The sequence below is a fragment of the Chlorocebus sabaeus genome, chromosome 7 (assembly GCF_047675955.1).
Source record: "Chlorocebus sabaeus isolate Y175 chromosome 7, mChlSab1.0.hap1, whole genome shotgun sequence".
Lineage (NCBI taxonomy): Eukaryota > Metazoa > Chordata > Mammalia > Primates > Cercopithecidae > Chlorocebus > Chlorocebus sabaeus.
The window spans coordinates 27,597,467-27,613,323 of record NC_132910.1 but is presented as its reverse complement, the minus strand read 5'-3'; the positions used below and the strand labels follow the sequence as shown (position 1 = coordinate 27,613,323).

Here is a 15,857-nt window from a genome sequence, read left to right as displayed (position 1 = left end):
CACTAAGCTGTAATCTCCATAAGTGCAGGAGGCAGTCCTCCATTTTTGCTTCATTTGTTCCCAGCACTTTTGGACACATAGTGGTAGGTGCTCAGAAACCTACTACTGTTTTTGAATAAATGCATACACAAACTGATAAATTAATATAGAGGGCAAAGAAAGATATATAAAATAGAGGCACAGATTGCTGTGAGAGATTAGAAGTAAGAACAAATTAATGTCAACCAAGGGACTGAGAAAAGCTCCATGGAAAAATCAGCCTATTTCCTGGGTCTAAAGGAAGATAGAACCTATGGACATGGAGAGGAGGGGCACTCCAGGAATCGAGAATACTATGAGCAAAGCTAAGGTGGCAGGAAAGCTCATACACCAAAGACCATAGTTTAGAAGGCCTGAGGGTTTGTGGAGTCAGAAAATAAAGACAGGGCGGCCCAGAAAATAAAGACAGGGACTTCCAGAATAGGGACCAAATTTACCCTGCCACCTTCAACAATCAAAAACACAAGAAAAAATACATGAATTAATACTATGCCAGACACAAGACATGGGGTAACCAAGGATAGTGATCTTTGAGAGACAAACAAGATAAGCCCCACGACTGCCCTAGCTCACTGCCTTCAGGCAGAGCCCAGGAGGAGCCCAATGGACTCTCTGAATTGAGATGGCAGGACCAAGAGTCCAGACAGATCAAAGCAGAGAAAGTTTGCAGCACAGAGTATCAGAAAAGAAAGAGCTGCACAGAGAGAGAACTCCAGGAGATTTCAGAGGGTACCCCTTTGTGCATGTGTGGGAGGAAACTACCCACGGTCAGGGAAAGACCAACCAAAAGGAAAAGAGGGCAAAGTGTCCAGCACTTTCACAAGGCCAGGAACAGTGCCTTCCTCCTCCTGGAAAACCTAAAGATCTACAGGACACTAGGCAGAACACACAGAAGGGTCTTGCCTCAATAGTAGGGAATAATTACCCCATATTACTTTGGTCTTTCTCAGCAAATTTTTTTTTTTTAATAGAAACAAAAATCTCACTCTGTAACCCAGACTGGAGTACAGTGGCACAATCACAGCTCACTATAGCTTTGAACTCCTAGGCTTAAGCAATCCTCTGCCTCAGCCTCCCAAGTAGCTGGGACTACATGTACATGCCACCACAAGCAGCTAATTTCTTTTCTAAATTTTTTTTGTAGAGACGGGGTCTCACTATGTTGCCCGAGCTGGTCTCGAACTCCTGGCTTCAAGTGATACTTCTGTCTTGGCCTCCCAAAATGCTGGGATTACGGTCATAAACCACTGCACCCAACCCCAACAAATCTTAAAAGCAAAGCTCAAAAAGATCAAACTTCCAAGTAACTTGGTTGCATCCCAGAACAAAGTTCAAGAATATTTATAGGAATACAAATACTCAACACCCAGTAAGATAAAAGTAACACTGCCTAGCATCCATCGAAGACTACCAGGCACACAGAGATGCAAGAAAGTATGACCCACAATGAGGAGACAAATCACCTAATGGAAACTGACACAGAAATGATGCAGACGTTAGAATCCGTAAACAATGACATCACAGCAATTGTTATAACTGTTTTTTATGTGCAAAAGGTGAAGTTGAGACATGGAAGATATAAATTAAAGAGACTTAAGCTAAACTTTTAGAGATAAAAATTGTAACATAAGAGATTCTAAAAAAATACTAGATGGGATTAACGGAAGATTAGACATTGCAGGGAAAAAAAATAGAGAATTTAAAGACATAGCCATAGAAACACAAAAAGAAAAGAGAATTTAAAAAGCTGACCAGAGCAGTGGTGAGCTGTAAAACAATTTCAAGTGGCCTAATTACAGGTAATCAGAGTTCTGGGAAGGGAATGAAAAACAGCAACAAAAAAAGTTTAAAGAAATATGGTCCAAAAATTTTCCAAATTTAATGAAAACTATAGGCCCACAAATCCAAGAGGCTCAACAAGCCACAAGTACATGAAACATGAAGAAAGATACACCAAGGTTTATGATAATCAAAATGCTCAAAACCAGTGACAAAGAGAAAATATTAAAAGCATCCAAGGAAAAAGCACATCCCAAAAAAACAAAGATGAGGATGATGTAAGATTTCTCCTAGAAACAGTACAACCAAGAAGACAGGAAAGCAATATCTTTACCGAAAGTTTTAAAACTGTGAATTAACTTAGAACTAGAATTCTTTTCCCACAAAACACAAAATTTCTCCTTATCCATGATTTTGCTTTCTGCATTTTCAGTTACCTGTGGTCAACCATGGTCTGAAGTATTAAATGGAAAATTCTAGAAATAAACAATTCATAAGTTTTAAATTGTGTGCCACTCTCAGTAGCACGATGAAATCTCAAGCCATCCTTGTTCCACTCCTCCAGGGATATGATCATCTCTTTGTCCAGAGTATCCACACTGTACACACTACCCACCCTTAGTCACTCAGTAACCGCCTGTTATCAGATCAAAAAACAGTATATATATGAGTTAGTACTATCCAAAGTTTCAGCATCTACTGGAGGATCTTGAAACATAACCCCTACAGATGACAGACAACAGGTGACCACTGAATCTTTTTAAATGAGGCAGAACAAGGTGTCTTCAGACATACAAAAGCTGAAAGAATTCATCACCAGCAGATCCACACTGGAAGGAATGTTAAAAGAAGTCTTCTAGTCAGAAGAAAAAAGATACTATGTGGAAATATAGTTTCAACTTTTGTATAGTGACCCTCCATTTGCCAGTCAAAGGCTCAATTTTGGCAATAACTTCCATGGTTTATAAAGCAGTGTTTGCATAATTATTTCTACATACAGGGAATTGAGCAATTTTATTCAGCCCAGAATCAGGACAAGCAGTGGTTCAGGCCTCAGGTGTGATGGACATAACTTACCTGTCTAATACCATTTTGCATTTTACCTTTTAGAAAGATGAAAGGAAAATGGAAAAATAAAAGTGCTGATATTCATGATGAAATGCATAGTTTTCATAAACTATGCAATGGAGTCAAGGATAGAAACATAATGTGTGTCAAAATAGGTTGGCAAATGTGTTCAACTGTAAAGGACAAAATTAATATGTCCCAAATATTGGAAGTATAATATCAAAGTTTATGTGTAAAAGGCAGAAGACAATTAGAGATAAAATATTGTTTTTCACTTTCAGGGAAGGGCTCTCCCCTCCAACTTAGGCACTTAAATCTGTTGTTGACTCACATAACTTGACTTGTGTATATATATTTGCAGTGACACACTGTGTAGAAAAGTAAATAGTAGTTTAGGGGCCCATAGTACTTCCCTTTGGAACATGGCATGTTATTTCCCCTTTCTGTTACCTTGTTCTTCCATCTTTACAGAAACTTGGTGCTGAGGAAACCTGTTAATCATTAGGCAAGCATGTGGTCAAGAATGATGGTTTGTGGTCCATAAGACTCCAGCAAAAATTCAAGAATTCTTTGGACATAATATTAACAGCATTCACAATAATTAATTGCAGCATTTTGCTCTTGCAATAATAACCATTCATGCATATTTCTACTGACTTTTAGTATTTCAACATATAAAACACCTAATGAATTATCTCTGAAAATGACTATTCAGGTATTAAAAATAATCCCAAATGATATGCCTCATTTGTATAACTGACTTTATTATAGGTATTAAACATGCATTTGTTTAACAAATATAATCATGAAAAAAATTCAAGAATTCTACTTTAAAAAACCAGTACCCATGACACACCAGAATTCAAGAACTTTAAGACTTCAATACAACTTAATTTTCTTTGATTTTCGGTCTGGTCCCCTTCTGCAATTACCTGTGGTTTCTGGAGTTTCCTCTCATAGCCTGGTTTCTGGAAGAACTTTGGCTCCTGCAGTTTACTGAGCCCCACACTACGCTTTAGCTCCAGAGCAACCTGATTTGGCTTCATCGTGTGGAGCGCATCATGGCTTGGTTTGGTCTCATAGTCAATGTCAAACTGTTTCAAGATGAACTCTTCATCAATGTCTGAAATTCCCTGGAAGAATATCACATTGCATGAATTGAGGGCAATCGGTGAAATGCTCCTTGCTTTCTTCTTTAATCTAAGGGAGGTAGTTGGTCATTGCTGGGGAAGGAGGTAGTTTGGGGAGAGGTGGAAAATGCTCAGTCAGCATTCCTTGAAGACAAGAAGTGTCTGGGATTGGGAGGGCTTTGTCATTAAAAGACAGCTTAGGACTTTGCAAGAAGCAGTGAGCCCCTGAGGGAAATCATGAGCCTGAGGGAAATTCAGTTTGATCGATAGCAAAGTTCTTCAGCACTTTATAGTGGCGGCATCTCTAGAAGTATTTTCCAGACTTGTGTAGATATGGCAGTGTTTTCTCTGCCCATAACTCTGTAGAAGGGAAGCTGCCAGGTTCACAGCTCCTCCTGAAGGAGGTGGTTTCAGTCAGCCGCATTCTGTACACAGAACAACCTTCACCGTTTCCTTCCCTCAGCTACAGCTGGTGGGAGTAGAGATGGGCACTAAGAGCGGCTGATCTGTATGCTGAGTGTTTACTTATGATATGGTTCAAGGCTAAAAGATCTGAGACTCAATAGAATCTCACACTGGAAAATAGAAACTGGAAAACACAAAGAACGAAGTTACCAGCAGCTGGCACTGTGACTGGAGTAAAATTTATAGAGAGGAGTCATGAAACAGAGTCAGGGACATAAAGGGACAAGTACAGGCAAAAGGAAGCTAAAGTAATAATGAAGCAGAAATAAAGCAAGCAGAATCAATGAGGTGAAAAACAAACAAACAGCATGGAAGGAAAAGCACAAGCCAGTGCTGTGAAGAAAAGCCCGCAGGGTGATGAGACAGGGACCTAGCTTGTGGGATGTCAGTAAAGATGGGAGCTTGGTCACAGGGTCTGAAACTAAAGGCAGTTACCAGAGAAGCTAAGCTCTTATTCTAAGATTCCGTAAGTTTCCTGCCTTGAGACAGGAATCGCCCCCAGCAGCAGGAATAGGAGAAGTGGACTCTGGAAATCAGGCAATCCACTCTGAACAGATGATGGACAAGCAGTGATTTGGATACCACGCATACTGGGCGTCATCTGCTTCGTCCAGCATCCCCGCTCCAGTCACCATCTGAGGAGTCTCTGTCCCTCACTCTCACTCTGTTGCAGTTGGGCTGGACACCCCCACTCTTGGCTTCAGGGTTAGGTGTGCGTCCTGGCCTAGCCAATAAGCATATTCCATCTCCTTAATCATAATGGTTAGTTCAAGCACAAGCATGTGCCCCAAGTTAGTCCAGTGATTCCCTAATGGAAAAGCATTGCTGTCTTCACACTTAGGTTGCTCGCTTGTAGGATATAAGCTTGGAAATTTTAGTGACTACTTTTGCCATTTCTTGGGGAAATATTGATTGAGAAAGAAGTCCATCTTGCAACAACCAAGATAGGAACATCTAAAAATATTTTAGCACCTGGATCAAGCTGTGCCTGAAGTTCCTACAATATCTGGATGCTTCCCTTTTCTCTCTTAAACCAATCTGAATTATATTTCAGTCACTTGCCAATGAAGTAAGTAGCTTGATGTTTAAAAGTACTAAAAAAATACATTGACTAAAACTAACACTCAAAAGATGGGGTGGGGGCATGGAATGCAAATCCTAAAGACCTTAAATCCAAGAAAAGCATCAGGTATTTAGACATCTACAGAAACTCAGGAACAGGAATAGGTAACTACATAGGTCTTGGAAGGAGCACAAGGGAAGACCTTGATAACTGAGTCAAAAGTCTCTTTATGTCAGATTTTTTTTTTATTTTTATTTTTTTGAGACAGGGTCTTGCTTTGTTGCCCATGCTGGAGTACAGTGGCATGATGACAGCTCACTGCAGCCTCGATTTCCCAGGCTCTAGCAATCCTCCCACCTCAGCCTCCTGCGTGGGAGGGGCACACCACCATGTCTAGCTAATTTTTATTTATTTATTTATTTATTTATTTATTTATTTATTTATTTTTATTTTTTTAAGACGGAGTCTTACCCTGTTGCCCAGGCTGGAGTGCAGTGGCACAGTCTCTGCTCACTGCAACCTCTGTCTCCAGGTTCAAACAATTCTCCTGCCTCAACCTCCTGAGTAGTTGGGATTACAGGTGCACGCCACCACACCCAGCTAATTTTTTTATATTTTTAGTAGAGACGGGGTTTCACCATGTTGGTCAGGCTGATCTTGAACTCCTGACCTCATGATCCACCCACCTTGGACTCCCAAAGTGCTAGGATTACAGGTGTGAGCCACTGCACCCGGCCTAACTTTTATATGTTTTACAAAAATACAAGAGAGACAAGGTTTTGCCATATTGCCCAGGCTTGTATTAAACTCCTGAGCTCAAGCGATCCACCCGCCTCAGTCTCCAAAAGTGCTGGGATTACAGGCATGAGCCACCGTGCCTGGCATGTTAGAACATTTTTGTGTGAAGGTTATAATCAACAAGTACCTGCCAGAGTAATTCTAGATAAATCTAACTGAGAAAAATGAGTTGAAGGAGTGAAAGAGAGAAAAGAAAGTCCTGACATTAAAATGGAAAATAAAAAATATGAAACAACTGCAATGATGTGAGATGTAAACATAAACATTCAAACTAGCCACAAGTTTGCAAACTTTCCAGAAATTTCATCTACCAGAAATATTTCTATTTATATATAATAGAAGAAAATGATTCCTTTATGATTTTGAGGATTTGACTTAGATTTTATCCAATACTGTTTTTTAATAAAAGCAACTTTGAGCTTGACATTTAAAAATAGGTTTAAGTATTACCACTAACTTACAAAAGTAGTAACCCAGTTGCAGAAGTCATTAACTGCTCTGTGAACATTTTCCTGAAGACCAGGATGAGGACCGTTTTCATGGAGCAAATCCATTTTATGTGGCTTTTCTTCATAAAGCCATTGGCTTGCATTTGACACAGAAGTCTTCTTGGAACTAAAGATAATAAGATCATTAAAGAATTACAATATGAGACACAATGAATCCAAATGGATTTCAAACAGTTTTGGAGGCAAAAGGAAATCATAAAGCAAGTATTTGGTTGTTTTGTTTTGTTTTGTTTTTGTTTTTTGTTTTTGAGACGGAGTCTTGTTCTGTCACCCAGGCTGGAGTGCAGTGGCTGCAGTGGAGTGGTGCCCAGGCTTCAGTACAGTGGCGGCTCACTGCAAGCCCCGCCTCCCAGGTTCACACCATTCTCCTGCCTCAGCCTCCCAAGTAGCTGAGACCACAGGCGCCCACTACCACGCCTGGCTAATTTTCTGTATTTTTAGTAGAGATGGGGTTTCACCTTGTTAGCCAGGATGGTCTCGATCTCCTGACCTCATGATCCGCCCACCTTGGCCTCCCAAAGTGCTGGGATTACAGGCGTGAGCCACTGCACCCGGCCAAAGCAAGTATTTCTGACAGTCTCTTGCAAGTTCACATACAAATTATATTTTAATTTTTCAAAGAGCACATTCTCATTACCAATATCATAAAGACAAGTATATCATGATTAGTTACAATAATTAAAACTAATATAGCATTTTACCATTATAAGTTGATTTTTTAAATTCTGAGTACCATTTATTAAAACATGTACTGGGTAAAAGCCCAAATTACTGTGCTTGAAGTCTACCAAAGCCTCAGGCAACCTTGACAAGTAGGAGTCATCCTTGACTTCTCTATCATTCCTAAAATCCAGCTCAGTTAAAGTCTGGCAGATTGTAACTGTCTCCTTCCCTCTGGACTGCTGCAAAATGCTAGTGTCTCTGCATCAACTCCTATGGCTCCCCCAACCTTCAACCCCCAATCCATTCCCTACACTGCAGCCCAAGCAGTCATTTCAAAATGTAACTCTGGACATATCAAATCAGCCACCCTTCATCACCATCAATAGCTTCTTTATAAAAATGGAAATATAATTCATCCACCATGAAATTCATAAAATGTACCACTTCAAAAGTGTTTGAGAGCACCCTTTTATATTCACAAAGTTGTGCAACCACCACCACTATCTTATTCCAGAACATTTTTATTGCCCTGAAAGAAACCCCGTAGCCATTAATAATCACTCACCATTTCCCCACTTCCCTTGTTCCTTCCTGGCAACAACTAACCTACCTTTCTGTCTCTGTAGATTTGTCTATACTGGATATTTCATCTGAATGGAACCATGCAACATGTAGTCTTTTGTGTCTGGCTTCTCTCAATTAGCATCATGCTTTCAAGGCTCATCCATGTTGTAGCATGTATTAGTAGTTTCTTTCTTTTTGTGGCCAATATTCCATTGTCTACATAGACCACTTTTTGTTTATCCGTTCACAAACATATGCAGGTGATGGACATTTGGGCTGTTGCCACTTTATGCCTGCTAAGGACAATGCTGCTATGGACATTCATGAACAAGCTTTTGTGTTCAACAGCCTCTTGCTATTCCTCCAATAAAGACTTAAATTTTAACACAACTTCTAACACTCTGCATGGCCTACCTCTCCAGTTTCTTTGGGACCCACCACCCTTTTTTACTCTCTGAGCTCCAGCCAATATGGCCTTTTCTCAGTTCTGTGAATTCATGCTGCTCCCTCCAGCCATTAGGCCTTTGCTTGAGCTGTTCCACCTGACTGCAATGCTGTCACCATTTCCTTATCCCCTTCATGTGTCAACATACATGTGCCTTCCTCAGGGAGGCATCCCCACAGGCTGTTCCCTAAGCCTACTTTTTATTCATAGCCCCTGTACCTTTTATTCATAACACTCATATTAATTTATCCATCCATTAATTCAACAAATATTCAGTAAGCACCAACTATGTGCCAGGCATTAGAATTGAAATGTAAATAAAGTTAAGCCCCTGTCCTCATAGAGTATACAATTGAATAGGAGAGACAGATAGATAGTAAACAAACATATGCCAGGTGATTATAAGTGATATAGAGAAAGCAAAATAGGACAGGAGGGACGGAGAGTGATGGTAGGGAGCATTTTATTTATACAGAAAAATTGTCTCTGTTAAAGTAATATTTGACCAAAGACCCAAAAGAAGAAAGGGGTCAAACCATGTAAATGTCATGCAGATAACAGACAGAAAAGAATGGCATGTGCAAAGACCTGAGCTGGGAGCGTGCTGAGCATGTTTGAAGAATACAAAGTCCCACGGAGAGGAGTAATTAAAGAGTAGAACAGCAGAGGATGAGGCTTGAGAGGTGACAGGGACCTAATCATATAGTTCCCTTTGAAGGCAGTTGTAAGGACTTTGGATTTTTCTCAGAAAAATAAGCAATTGGAGAATCTCAAGCACTGGAATGACATGACTTGACTTACGTTTTTAAAAGAATTATGTCAGCTACTGTGTGACAAACAGACTTGAGAGAGGGGGGTTTGGGTGGAGGTCACGAGACCAGTTAGTAAGCTATTGCAATAATCCAGGCAAGAGGTGATGGAATCTTGGAATAGACTGGTAGTAGTGGAGAAGGTGAGATTCTGGATACATTTCAAAAGTAAAACCACTACCATTTGCTGGCAGATTGCAACTATTGTTCTAGAAAAAACTGGAAAGATGGGGTTCCTATTTACTGAACTGAGGAAGACAGAAGTAGGAATAAGTTTAGGGGAGGAAAAAAGAGTTCAGTTTTGGGTTTGTCTAGTCTGAGATTCCAATTATATATCCAAGGACAAATATTGAATTAACCACATACAGATGGACCAGAGGAGGTCACTTGGTTGTGAGTAAATGTGCTGAAAAGACATCAAAGACCAAAGTACTTCAAGGCTAAAAAGTAAAGAGTAGCCAGTAATAGATGACTACGGAGAAGTCCATGAAAGAGGGATGTTCCAGAAGCCAAGTAAAGAAAGTGTTAGGAGAAAGAGGACATAATCAATTACGTCAATTGCTACTATGTATACATCAAGTATGGTGATCCCTGAGAGCCGATTAAGTAACATAGAGGTCAATGGTGACCTTGGCTAAGGTCAGGTTCAGTGGAGTGGTAGAGATAAGAGCCTGATTGCTGTTCGGAGAGAAAAAGACTGAGTGAGTGTGAATGCCTCTTTCAAAAAATTTTGCTCTAAAGGAAAGGAGAGATTATCTGGTAAGGGGGAGTTGGTGTCACTTGTATCCTGCCAGCACTTGGACGTGTTCATCAACCTGGAGTTTCATCAAATATATGTTCAAGAATGTTTAATCTCCAGTCATGTTTCCCTCTGTCCCCTCTGAGAGGTCACACTGAGTGGGACTGAACATTCTAACCCTCTAATCACTTGGTCTTTCTGGTGACCAGCCACATTCTAAGACAATCTAGGGGCCCCAACCTGAGCACCTCATTAGCATAAACTCTCCAGTGACTAAAAGGGGCTCCTTATGAATAACAAAAAGCATTCCTGTCACTCAGGAAATCCCAATGGTTTTAGGAGCCCTGTGTCAGTAACTGGGGATAAAGACCAAGTATATTTATTATATCACAGATCCCTACATACAACATTCCTCTCGCTCCCCCACCCAAGTTCTGAGCAACCTGAAAAACAATACGGAGAGCAAAGACAATAGCCAAAATATCCCCTTCACTGCTAACAGCAGCCATGATAGACGACATGGCTTTAGGTCCAAGAGGACTTGCTAACTGACACCCAGAAACTGGCAGAGACTTCCACCCAGTCCCCTGCAGGGCTGGACCAGGACAGTCCTCCCCTCTAGAATGGGGAAGCAAGGAGAAATTGTGCTTCCCATGGGCCATCTTGCTCCTCATGGAAGAAAGGCAAAACTGAGAGAAGCACATCCAGTTACCCTTCCTACTTTTACCAGGTGGTGGACTGAAGAGCCAGAAATGTCCTAAGAGTAGAATTCCTCTCACCTTGTGTCTTCCCCTAAAAAACATATATAATGTAATGCAGTGGATGCTCTCTAAATCCACCTCCATGTAGGTAATGTGTGTGACCAACAAAGCTCTACATGGCCCCCACAAAACACACTGACCACGGTCCACACCCCTCTAAGTGTCTGGGTACTGTGGATAGGCTGCTCTCTAGTTCACCATACTCTTCAGCACCCATCAGTGAGGTCTTTAATTTCAAAAGTCAAATGTAGGCCTGACCCAGTGGCTCACGCCTATAATCTCCACACTTTGGAAGGCAGAGGTGGGCAGATCACTTGAGGCCAGGAGTTCAAGACTAGACTGGCCAACATGACGAAACCACGTCTCTACCAAAAACACAAAGATTAGCCAGGTGTGGTGGTGGGCACCTATAGTCCCAGTTACTTGGGAGGGTGAGGCATAAGAATCGCTGGAACCCAAGAGGTAGAGGTTGCAGTGAGCCAAGATGGTGCCACTGCTCTCCAGCCTGGGCGACAGAGCAAAACTCTGTCTCAAAAACAAACAAACAAAAAAACATGTGTATCCCAAATCTATTTGTGTCCAGTATGCTTATCACTGCATTTATGTTATTTAATTAAATATTATATTGACTGGGAAATCAAGAATGTGTTACAAAAGGGAGATGCTTTCATTAAGCTTAATGCTTTGAGAAGGGTCAATGAAGGTAGTATTACAGGTATAGTTTAAGAAAAAAAGATGGGTGGAAACTCCAAGCAGTAGACCTATACTCAGAAAAAAGGCTTAGGTCAGGCATATTGGTACATACCTGAAGTCCTAGCTGTTCAGGAGGCTGAGGCAGGAGGATCATTTGAGTCCAGAACTCAAGGCTGCAGTGAGTTGTGATCTCTTCACTGCCCTCCAGCCGTAACATTTCTTGGGGTACAAAGGATGAAACCCCAAAACTATGGTGCTTTGGTATGCTGAGCACTTTTGAATTAAAGGAAATTGGAAAGCTGTAGAAGCTGCCTCAAAATCAAGGATTTTCTGACTTTCACTGTTTCTACCCCTCAAGCATAGGGAGGGACTCTCTGGAATTTCCTCATAGACACCTGTGTCTGCATCGTTGCTGGATAAATCACATCCATTGAAGAAATAAGCACTATTTAGAGTGGTACCTAGGACTCCTTTCCCTCTTCCTTGGGAACTTAGTTACATTTGCTTCATTAGAATTATTCTAAAGATGAGAAACTTTAAGAAGGTAATTCCTAGAATCAGGTGACAGCAATGATCAAAGGGTTAAGAACAATACTCACGGTCCCAGGTAGACTTGGGTAGAACCTTTTTTAAAAAGCTTTGTGGGTTCTTTCATTCCTTTCCTGGTGTCCTGACAATAAGCCCATGTGTCCTCCAGCTTCTGGTCAGGATCGAGCACTTCCAGCACCTTTAATAAGAGCTACAAACAGAAAATAGTCTTAGAGGAAAAGAAAAATGTGCTGAAGAAGGGAGTCCCCATTCTACAACAAAACAGACACACTTGCCCTTCACTTTTCCTTTTCAATCCATCAGTACTGTTCACCAACTTCCATGCCAAGTATTATGCTGGGTGCTATGGATAGATTTGGACCATATCGCAAAAGACATAATCTCAAATGCTAAAATCCTGAAAGATCATAATCACTTAAGTCTAAAATCCTCAAAATCACAATCCCAAAAATTAAAATTCCAAACCTATAATTCTGAAAAAAAAATTGTAAAAAAAATTATTTTAAAGGCACTTAAATTTTTAAATGGAGATTTATTTGAGAAATGTAAAAATGAGAGAACACTTCATCGGCCATTTTACACAATGAATTGGGCAAAAACAATATACATATTTTTGCAAGCATAAACAGTCAGGTATACTAGCAAAAGTCACATGGGTATAATACGAGCAGGGAAACCATATTCATAAAGAAATAGCTCAAAAAGTGATATGTATAAATGCATATCACTATGTTTGGCAATTGTGTGCACTCTGCTTTATAATTTCAGTCATCTGAAATACAGCAATGTACAACCTAAGCCTTTTGACAAAATCAATCAAAAAGCATGATGGGGCCAGGCACAGTGGCTAAGGCATATAATCTCAGTGCTCTGGGAAGCTGACGCAGGAAGATGGCATGAGGCCAGAAGCTTGAGACCAGCCTGGGCAACACAGCAAGACCCCTGTCTCTATTAAAAAAAAAATTTAAATTAGCCAGGCGTGACGGTGTACTCTTGTAATTCTAGATACTTGGAGGCTAAGGGAGGAGGATCCCTTGAGCTCGGGAGTTTGAGGTAAGAGTGAACTATAATTGCACCACTGCACTCCAGCTTGGGCAACAGAATGAGAACCTGTCTCAAAAAAGCAAGCAAAAAACAACCATTGTGGGACACCACTCTATGCGCAGTTACCCAAAGAACCAAGATATCAAGAAATATTATCTTTCACAAATACAGATGAACAAAAAGGACATCTCTTCATTCATTCATGAAGTTTCAATGTTGTTATGTAAATCCACAATGCTTACACACAAAGTCAGTGTTGTGACAATGCATTTTCATGAAGTCAAATTTGCAAAAAATGCATGAAATGAATTAGAACTCTATAAAAGTTTTTACACAATGTATATCTCCAGCATTAAAATTGATGCAAAGACGAAACACATAACATAGTGAATTGTAAAAAATAACACTTACAATTTAAAATAGTGTGGGGGGCACTAAAAAAAAGCTAAGAAGGAAATTCAACATGTTAAAAACATGTATGAGATAGATTATGGGCAATTACACAGAGGTAGTCCGTAAGAACTGGCAGGCATTTATGATCGTTAACTATATTTTGAAGTCTTGCATCATAGTAAATAGTTGCTTTTTTTCTTTTAGGGCTCTCCTTGGAGAATACGTTCATATTCATTTTCTACATGCACTGCTCTTTTTAAAATTATTCTGTGATTCAATATATACTCATATGAGTATTCCCTATTACATTTTCCCCTTTTCTGTGCCATACTTCTATGTTGTTCTGGGTATAGGGAAATCCACTCCACACGTGCTCATATACAGACACCAAAGTTGGCAGAAACAATACTGGTGATTCAATAGCAACAACATCTTATCTTATGTATCCTATAATTATTTTTGAACTAGTCAGTAAAATCACAATCTCTTCGGGCAGATGCAGCTTTATTAAACGCTCCTGGAATTTCAGCAGCTGTAAGGAATGCTAATGCAAACAAATGACACTTTTTTCATGTTTATTTTTTTCCTTTAAAAAAACCTTTTTATTTTATCTTTTAATTTTTTATTATAGATTCAGGGGGTACATGTGCAGGTATGTTACATGAGTATGTTGTGTAATACTGGGGTTTGGATTTCTAGTGAACCCGTCACCCAAATAGTGAACATAGTACCCCATAGGTAGTTTTTTAATCCTCAACACCTTCCCAACCCCCCTTTTTGGAGGCCCCAGTGTCTATTCTCTCCATCTTTATGACCATGTATACCCATTGTTAAGCTCCCACTTATAAGTGAGAACACATGGTATTTGATTTTCTGATTCTGAGTTATTTCACTTCGGATAATGGCCTCCAGTTCCATCCATGTTGCTACAATAGACATGATTTCATTCTTTTTATGGCTGCATAGTATTCTGTGGTGTATACATACCACATTATCTTTACCCAATCCATCATTGATGGACACTTAGGTTGATTTCATGACTTTGCTATTGTAATAGTGTTGCGATAAACGTATGAGTGAAGGTGTCTTTTTGATAAAACAATTTCTTTTCCTTTGGGTAGATACCCAGTAGTGGAAATGCTGGGTTGAATGGTAGTTCTATTTTTAGCTCCTTGAGAAATTTCCATCTTGTTTTCCACAGAGGCTGAGCTAACTTACATTCCCATCAACAGCGTATAAGCATCCTCTTTTCTCTGCATCCTTGCCAATATCTGTTATTTTATTTCAATAATAGCTATTCTGACTGATATGAGATGGTATCTCATTGTGGTTTTAATCGGCTTTTCTCTGATGATGAGTGATGTTGAGCACTTCTTCATATGTTTGTTGGCTGCTTGTATGTCTTCTTTTCAGAAGTGGCTGTTCATGTCCTTTGTGTGAATATATATATATATATATATATATATATATTTTTTTTTTTTTTTTTTTTTTTTTTTGAGACAGGGTCTCACACTCTGTCACCCAGGCTGAAGTGCAATGGTGCAATCACTGTAGCCTTAAACCTCCTGGGGAGACTTCCCAGCTTTGCCTATTTTTTAATGGAATTGTTTTTTCTTGTTGAATTGTTTAAGTTCCTTATAAATTCTAGACATTAGTCCTCTGTTACATGTATAGTTTACAAATATTTTCTCCCATTCAGCAGGCTGTCTGTTTACTGTGTTGATAGTTTCTTTTGCAGTGCAAAGTTCTTTAGCTTAATTTTCATTTGTCTATTTTTGTTTTTGTTGCATTTGTTTTTGAGGTCTTAGTCGTAAATTCTTTGCCTCAGTCAATGTCCGGAAGAGTTTTTTGTAGGTTTTCTTCTAGAATTTGTATAGCTTCAGGTCTTACATTTAAGTCTTTAGTCCATCTTGAGTTAATTTTTGTATATGGTGAGACATGGGGACACAGTTTCACTCTTCTGCATATAGCTAGCCAGTTTTCCCAGCACCATTTATTGAATAGGGTGTCCTTTTTCCATTGTTTGTTTTTCTCAAGTTTGTCAAAGATCAGCTGGTTGTAGGTGTGTGGCTTTACTTCTGGGTTCTCTATTCTGTTCCATTAATCTATGGGCATGTTTTTGTATCCATATTATGCTGTTTTGATTACTGTAGCCTTGCAGTATAGTTTGAAGTTGGGTAACATGATGACTCCAGCTTTGTTCTTTTTGCTTAGGATTACTTTGGCTACTCAGACACTTTTTTGATTCTGTATGAATTTTAGAATTTTTTTTCTAATTATTTGAAAAATTATGTTGGTAATTTTATAGGAATGGCAGTGAATCTGTAGATTGCTTTGGATAGTATG

At 39.6% G+C, this 15,857-nt stretch overlaps 1 protein-coding gene across 1 annotated transcript in view; it reads right to left on the bottom strand.

Moving 5' to 3' along the window:
* Nucleotides 1-15,857, bottom strand: part of FAM47E (family with sequence similarity 47 member E) — a 49,509-nt gene that overhangs the window by 7,282 nt on the left and 26,370 nt on the right. Inside the window, exons 4-6 of the mRNA XM_073017845.1 lie at nt 12,125-12,264; nt 6,804-6,957; nt 3,819-4,019 (exon numbers count right to left, since the gene is read on the bottom strand). Of these exons, the coding sequence (XP_072873946.1) occupies nt 3,819-4,019; nt 6,804-6,957; nt 12,125-12,264 (495 nt within the window). The remainder of the gene's footprint in view (nt 1-3,818; nt 4,020-6,803; nt 6,958-12,124; nt 12,265-15,857) is intronic.